The sequence below is a fragment of the Pundamilia nyererei genome, unplaced genomic scaffold (assembly GCF_000239375.1).
Source record: "Pundamilia nyererei isolate P.nyererei 1_Seehausen unplaced genomic scaffold, PunNye1.0 scaffold00373, whole genome shotgun sequence".
Classification (NCBI taxonomy): domain Eukaryota; kingdom Metazoa; phylum Chordata; class Actinopteri; order Cichliformes; family Cichlidae; genus Pundamilia; species Pundamilia nyererei.
Window position 1 is genome coordinate 223,122 of NW_005187774.1, and position 8,337 is coordinate 231,458.

Here is an 8,337-nt window from a genome sequence, read left to right on the forward strand (position 1 = left end):
TTTGGGTTGTATGGAAGCCCCAAACACAATTTCATTGTTCTTGACAATGACAATAAATAAATACTACTACTACTAGATTGTTAAAAAAATAATCAAAACTTTACTCAACAAATTACAGATTTTTTATCCTTTTCAGTCTCACTTTCAAAAGCAGCACTCATCTGAGGCTGCTATTGAAGGTCTATAATGATGTTTTGAAGCACAGCAGTGGTGAAAAATATTAAAGGAACTGTTTATTTTATTACCTTCTTACTTATTTAACATGTCTTCCATTATGTCCTAAAGAAAAGTAGTTTTTAGAATCCATATATTTTCTTATTCCCGATATATGAACAGTATGTCATGTTCCTCTCCAGCATTTATACTAATGTATATTAGTTTTAGGTTTGCTACAGAGAAGCATCCGCACTTGCTCCGAGCTTGTATGGGTATGTTTGACATTGCTGTGTAGTTTAACATCAGCCCTTTTCACTCCCATGCCATTGTCTTTTATCCCCATCACTGATACATTTGAATTGTTTACACAGGCTGTTGGGTCAAAGCACTGAACTCTGAGACCAGGTACCACATCCAGTGATGTCTGATTTTACCTTGTCTTTAGTTTGAAATGTGTCAATGTTGGGTTGGTAATCATTCATGTACATATGAGGATGCAACAGAATCATTCAGGTCATTCTGAAGTCACGAGCCCCTTACTCGACTCAAGGAATCTCGCAAATGAATGTTTTATTTTATTTATCGCTGAATTTGAAGCTGCAGTTTCAAATGACCTAAAACATTTTTGCACAATATTATCATCTGAAGTTTGGTTTGATCTTTAGAAAAATCTGTTTATGTTGGGTTTTTTCTAGACTCTGCTATTATTAGGATATAAATGCATTAATTATGCTCAAAAGGTCACAGTTTGATCTCTTTAAAGGGAACCTTTGGGTCAAATAAATAAAAATAAAAGAAATGATGTTCACATGCAACAGTTGCTGTGCCCTCACTGCAGGAGCTTGAGCTGGCCTGTCACCCAGCCCACTCTGTCTTCCTTTTAAACGGACACTTTTCTGCCCAGCTGGACATCGCTGGGCTTTTGGTGCAAGTATCCTCTAAACAGGTGGATTATTTACATTTTTGTTCAGGGAACTTTAAACGCAGTATCAATAGACACTACAGTTACAAATGAAAAGATACTGAGCCCTTTCAGTCTACTATGGAGACTAATGATTTAGTATTGATATATGAAATACTTGGTAATTACTGCATATTTCTTGTAGTTATTTCATATGTTGCACTTCCTTTTTGGTGTAAGTAGAAAGCGTGTCTCTGCAGTTTTCAGTCTTTGGACCGAACAGTTCTGACCTGTTCAGTCAGGGTCCGTTTGTTTCACACCTCTGATATAACCCTCTATATTAAACAGCATCATGTGTATACTATGCCTTATTTACAATGGTAGGAAACCCAGTTTGGCTTAAAAAAATCATTCCTGAAAACCAACAGAATATAGAGTGTGTGCATGTGCATATGTTTCTGCTTTGTCGTATGTTTTGGAGAGCAGGGGAATATATAAGACTGCGGGAGGGAAACCTTAATGGATTCTGCACCATTAGTGAGCCATCCAGGCTATCTGTAGCAGGCAAATGACACGATCGAGATGCAGAAACCCCCCTGCAGGACCCCTACCGATGTGAGCCTGGAAACAGAGTGAGCGATAGGGGGAGAGGGAGATGACTGTGTGATTTAATGTAAGGAAGCGAAGCAGCGTTCAAATTGATAAAGAGAGCAAGAGAAGCAGGAACAGAAAGAGAGGAGACGAGCACTGTATCACTGGGGAGCAGAGAATCCAAGGGTGGAGTGGAGCGCTGCTACGGCTCTTCTATTCTGTGCATGGGAGGAGAAAGCGGGAAGTTGACAGCTGAAGCTTACCTCAGCAAATACCGCAGCAGATACCAGCCAAAAGGCTACCTCCTCCTCCTCCTCATCCTCCTCCTCCATTGTGCTGTCCGCTTGCCAGGAGAATAAACCATCTGCTTAGCCGCTTCTCTTCATTTTCTTTATTTTCTCTTAGTTCCACTCCCCTTTTACATTTCCCTCCACCCCTTGTTGTTGGGTTTCCACACAGGGATGCGGACTCAGCAGGGCTCGGAGGGGGGCGTGCCGCTGCCAGGGGGCAGTTGTGGTAGTAGCGGCAGTGGCAGCTCTGGGCTGTCACCGGGCTCTGAATCAGACGGCGGGAGCCCAACAGGCAGAGGGGTGGACGGCATGGTGGACGGAGGTCTCGGAGTGGGTGTATGCAAGGGTGGAGGTGGAGGAGGAGGAGGCAGCTTGGGCGGCACTTTGAGGGGGGTCCTGTCTCGCTATTGGAGTTTGGAAAGTCTGCACTCCACCACAGGTAAGTGGTAGTGTGTTATTCCGGATTGGATGGGACTGGGTACGCTTTGCGTGAGTGCATGTCGTTCCAGCTGTTCAGCTGACACCCACTGACAGTGACGGTGCAGTACTAATATATTTGGGTGGGCCGGCTGCCGGATGCTTTAGTCATGCAGAGAGAGCCAGAAAATGCCAGCAGCTCTGTGTCCTGCTGTGCCCTTTCTTATGGTCTGAAATGTGTGTCCTTGTCTGCCACACAAAGGGTCTTCGCTGTGGAAATGCTTGTTGCACTTAATGCTGCACTGAACTCTCTGGGCTGGAGCTGGGATCACTGGAATCGTCTGTCTAAACGGGCACTGATGACATTTTTTTGGAAAGTCCCATATGATAAGACAGGCAGAGGGTTGACTTTTATGCACACTCATTTATCTTTGAGAAACATGAATATTTAACAAAATATGGTTGATTCAAACTGTCAAGGTTCTAATCTGATGTGAGAAATACAATTATAGCTTTAACCTTATTATACACACTGTGTTTTATTGCAACAAAAGAGTCTCTGATAATGAACCAGGTGTTATCTTTTTTGGTGTTTTTAGTATTCTTTGAGGGGACTAAAAATAGTTCAAGACATGTTTAATAGCCTAAGCATGATTGAAAATATTGACAGTGTTATTAAAGGTTTAGCCCAAAAGTCTGACGCACTTGTCTTTGCATGCACCCGCGTTCCCTGTCATCAGCGTGTGCTCATGTACTTTGTACTGTTGTTAAATGCTAAACATGAGCTGCTGATGCTGTGGCATGTAGCCGGGCTCTCCCTCTTCAAAATGGCATCGCGCTAGTTGTTGTGACTCCCAGTTGTTGTCATTCCGGCTTTGTTTGTCCAGCTGTGTGCTTGTGCATGTGTGTATCCGTGTGTATGGCCCAGTTGTTGCTCATGTGGAGCTGACCTAAATCTGTAAACACAGTGACATTATGGGACATGTCTTCATTATAAGAATAAACAGCCAGTGATGTTCTGGAGAGAACATCACTGGCTGTTTGTGAGCTCGCCCTATCTCATTGGCTAAGCAGGGTTGGGCCTGCTTAGAACTTGAATGATGGACCACCTGGGAAACACCACCAGGTGTTTTAAGCTTGGCTCTGGCTTGTGCAATGGAGCAGGTCATTTACTAATCAGAAGGTTGGTGGTTTGATCCCTGGCAGCTCCCAGTCTGTATGGGTAAGATACTAAACCCGAGTTGCTCTCTGATGCGTCCACTGGAGTATGAATGTGGGTGACTGTTAGAAGAAAAAAGCATAGACAGAAAGTGCTTGTGTGAATGAGGCAGGCTCTATAAAGTGCTCAGGTAGAGCAGAAAGGAGATAGGAACGAGTCCAGGGTGATTTAGGAAGTATTTATTGTTACTTTTGGACTTGTTGGTTGTCAACAGAATTATTTCTCTTAAAGTATCATGAAGAAATTCAAGAGCTACACAGTACAGAAGAAAAGATTTCAAAGACTTTAAAAACCAAAACTAGTGGGACGTGTTGGAATTGTACTCAAAGATTACTAGAAAGAGAAACTCTGCTTCTGCACAGGAGGCACCGTTAACCCTCACGTTAATAATAATAATAATAATAATAATAATACATTTTATTTGAAAGCGCCTTTCAAAACACTGAAGGTTGCTGTACACAGTAGAATAAAAGCAAGAAGTTTACAGAATCATAAAAGCATGAGACATAAACAAATAAAATAGGAGAGTGGAGAGGTTATGTGGGATAAGCTATTGAACGTTGTGTTCATTTGGTGTTAAACAATTTCAAAAACAACCATTCCATTAAGACTCACCATAAAAAACTATAACAATAGATACATTATCACCACTTGTTGTGTTAGATCTTTGTATCAACTTATGTTCTTGTGAACTTTACAGTTTCTGCATGTCTCATTAATCTGAGTTTAACTTTTGGATTATTTTCACTCTAAGAAGGATCAGTTGAAACATAGTAAACTGATCATCAGAGACCACTGTGGCTGAAAGTTTGCATCAATATTTGTTTTGAAACCATTTCAAGTTTTTATACAGTCACATAAAGTAACACCTGCGTTACTTTTACACCTATTTGTGTAAAGAGTAAATTATCCCCAAACCATACTGCCTTCTGACTCAGTTTGTGACTAAGAGCATAGGAGATGGAGGAACTGTCCCTTGAGACCTCCAATCAGTCTCCAGAACCACAAACCTCTCCTGGTTCTTTCACCAACACTATCAGTGGGTTTCCCAGTATAAACCTACATGTTCCAAGCATAACATGTCCTGGCATCACATGTTGCAAAACCTTTACGCCACATTTACACTGCTTGCTTGGCATATACTGTTTGAAAGGGCAGTGTCCCCCAAAGCAACCAGACAGAACAAACTGAACTTCTCTCATCACAGCCATTTTTGTCTTGTTGACCACGACCTGGTCTTGTATCTGTCAAAGCAAATCACCCGTAACATCATGTACATTTTCTGGAGTGACATGATGGCCTGAAAAAATTGTCCGAGTGGACTCTGCATCCCATAAACTGCTGGTAGAGTCATTTCTGGGTCTGTACTCACCACTCAAATCAAAGACTCATGCATGCGTTGATGTCTTTCTGACTTACCTCCTCCCAATCATCTTTGTAAAGCTGTTTCCCCTTCAAGTTGGTCAAGTTTACCAGTATGGCTTTGACTCAGGACTGAGTCCAGAACAGTTCAAAGCAGGATATGATGTCATCAATCCTGATGACAGTTTCAGTTGAAAGCCTACCTTCATTCTCGGGTGGGGATAAGTTCCCATTCTTTCACTTGAATGTGAGATCAACCTCTGCATGGCCATTCTCTTCTATCACTGGATTCCTCCTCATCAATCCTTTCTTGGTCGGGTCAGATTATATTCCGTGTCAACTTCAGCTTCTAAAACTTCCTCATCTAATCCATCCTCATTGTCATCAAATATGAGAGCCTCACTGACCTGCCATGATGTTGCCACACAGCGAATGTGAGCAAGGCCCCCTAAAAGCATCATACAGCAAAGCTATGAGAAAAGTTCAATGTTGACACAATGTTGCAACTATCTGTGAGAGCTGCCAACACAGGAGCTGTTCCTGTGGAGGAGAGGCTCTACTGGGCAAAGATTCCCGTAGCGGTTGCCAGAGAAACCAAAGTGTTTGTATGTGTAAATATGAGTGTGCACATGCATGCTTGCTTGTGTTTGCCTGTATGACCATCTGACAGATAGGGATGGACCTGAACTCTGTTATTTACACTAATTATTGTCTCTCCCATGTCATTCTCTTCTTTTGTTGGACATTGTATGAACATAAAACAGGAAAAGGTGTGCATAGACAGAAACAAGAAAGAAGGCAACTGGAAAAGACGAAAACACAAAGAACAAAGCCAAAACATGTATATGTGTTGTATGTCATGTTTGTTGGCTATGAGGATAATAACCACAGTAATAACACCATCACCATTACTATTACTACTACTAACATTTAATTCAATTCAATTTTCAATTCAGTTTTATTTACACAGCGCCAAACCACAATAACGGTCGCCTCAAGCTGCTTTATATTGTAAGGTCGACTATACAATAATACATACAGAGCAAAACCCGACAATCATATGACTCCCTGTGAGCAAGCACTTTGGCGACAGTGGGAAGGAAAAACTCCCTTTTAACAGGAAGTTGAGGTGTGTCATCTGACAAGGATGCCTCCTGGGCTCCTCTGGGTGAGCTGTTCCGGGCATGTCCCACCGGGAGGTGGTACTGCACTGCTCTGTTCTAGATGACTTAGCACTGCCTCGGGTTGCCCCCAGACCCTAAGGCGGGAGCCTGTTTATTAGGGGAGAAGGACACTGATCTAGTTGATGATGAATCTACATTGGTGACCTGGCTTGCCTTCCTAAATCACCTGGTCCACATGTGGTCTCGGTCTAACCCACACAGATGCTGAGAAATCAGCAAGAGGGGAAAAAAGAAGAAAAAAGGGAGAAAGGATAAAAAAAATGAATTAAAATAAGTTAACACTAATCAATACATTAAAAAGGAATTCCAAGGTGGGGCCAAGGTATTTATTTGTTTAACTAAAACATACTGTAGTATTCAAAACATGTGGACATGTGCATGGTTTCAGCCTACAATGAAGCACAGTGTTGGAGATGCAGGGATTCTGGATAATCTCTCAGTCACAGCCATGTAAACTATAGGACTGGGTGACACACCCATGTGGTGTGAAAGTCATTGCCTGAGCTCCCTGAAGCGCACTGTGAACGAGTGGCAATGCTACCCAAAGCCATTTGAAACATTTTCCTTTGAGGTGGGTCCTGTGAATTGTTTTATAAAGTGTAAATAGTAAGTGTGCATTTTTGGTCACAAAATGTTACTGCACATTTCTGTCCAGAGGTCAGCGCTGGAAGAGTACTCCAGGTCACTTCCCCATTTGTATGATGATATACAACACATGATAGATACATCAATATTGGAAAATTGTAGTTTGGAGGTTATTTTTCTGGGGTGAGTGATTTTCATGGTCTCTTCAGATAATCTGAAGGGAAGTAGTGGATTATTTGTTATGGTAATCCTGGATTTGATTATAGATTGGACATTTTGTTTGCATTCCACCAGGCCGTCAGAGTTACACTAATTGTAATGTAGTTTGTTTTTTTTAGTGCAGAAATGTAGGAAAGAGAGACTAAAACTGATAAATGGTTGAGGTCAATTTTTCATACAGCACCAAATCACAACAACGGTCGCCTCAAGGCGCTTTGCATTGTAAGGCAGAGCCTACAATAATACACGTTGAGTTGGTTTTGTGCTATATTTACCTGGGTGAAGTGCACAGTGTTTTTCTCTGAGCGTCCAAAAGCCAGTCTGTGTAGGTTGAAGTGTCCAGCTAACTTTATCAAACTCCTCTTTTGCATCTAATGCTAGCATGATTATTATGGTATGGTGTTTAGAGGTAAGTTATGAAGTTGATTAATCTGTCATTTCAGGTTTTCATGAAGCTGGTTTGATCTGGATGCATTCATGTTTGGGTAACGTTTTCTTTTTTAGTAGCTAGAGCTTTAGTGATTATTTTAATGTCTGTGTTTATTAATGAGAGAGAGCGACATGTTGGCTAGTTTTTAGTTGGAGAGTCATAATATCGCTTGGTATTATTTGTGTCATTACTCTGTGGGATCATGACAACATGATTTGGCAGAAGTGTTTATAAAATTGTGCCGGAAATCCATTGTGATTTCATATTTGGCATTTACTAAGTGCTTTATGGAGTTCATCTATAGTAACAGGTTCATTCAACATGTCTGCTTGCTTTTTGGAAAGTCTGGGTCAATCTAAGTTTTCATTGAAAGTTTTCTACTTTGGGTTGTGGTCAGAAGAGTATAGCTGGCTATAAAAGGTTTTAAATATATTAATAATATTGAAAGTGTTTTGAAAAATCCCATTCACTAAGTATGATTGAGTGGATTGTTGTAAGGGAGTTACTGAGGCAGAGAAAGCAATGCGTGAGAGGGATTGATGGAAAAATAAGTCTCTGGATGAAGGGTTGTTTTTCCTCCAGCTGTCATTGAGACCATAATGATTCATATATTGTTTTATGTTATCTGTGGAACATCAAAGTCTTAAGCTACCAGGTGAGTGTCACCGGTCGAGTGTGGGACTGATAACTGTATTGAAGTGTCCAGCAATGATGATGTTGGTTGAATTGCACTCTAATGAAAATAGGTTGTAGAAGAAAGATGGGTCATTATTTCGACTGGCATGAATGTTTTATTTTCCTAACCTTCCACCTGGATCAATATGACTGAAGTACGTTACTCCCACAGAGTAGTGTTCTGGAGGAGTGGAAATTGAGTCTTACAAATTTAGAGGATCATCATTTAGCCTGGAGAAATAGTTTGCTGCTTTATAAGAAAGCCCTCCACAAAGCCAGAACATCTTACTATTCATCACTGATTGAAG

At 41.2% G+C, this 8,337-nt stretch overlaps 1 protein-coding gene across 2 annotated transcripts in view; it reads left to right on the plus strand.

Annotated features, from left to right (window-relative positions):
• LOC102193168 (rho guanine nucleotide exchange factor 4-like) overlaps nucleotides 1-8,337 on the plus strand; it is a 133,934-nt gene that overhangs the window by 36,888 nt on the left and 88,709 nt on the right. The window contains exon 1 of one of the 2 annotated variants that reach the window (XM_013915832.1): nucleotides 1,700-2,377. The exons of the other annotated variant lie outside the window; for it this stretch is intronic. Within the exon in view, the coding sequence (XP_013771286.1) occupies nucleotides 2,110-2,377 (268 nt within the window). The 5' untranslated portion in view covers nucleotides 1,700-2,109. Of the gene's footprint in view, nucleotides 1-1,699; nucleotides 2,378-8,337 lie in introns of those variants that run through there. 2 annotated transcript variants of the gene reach the window in all.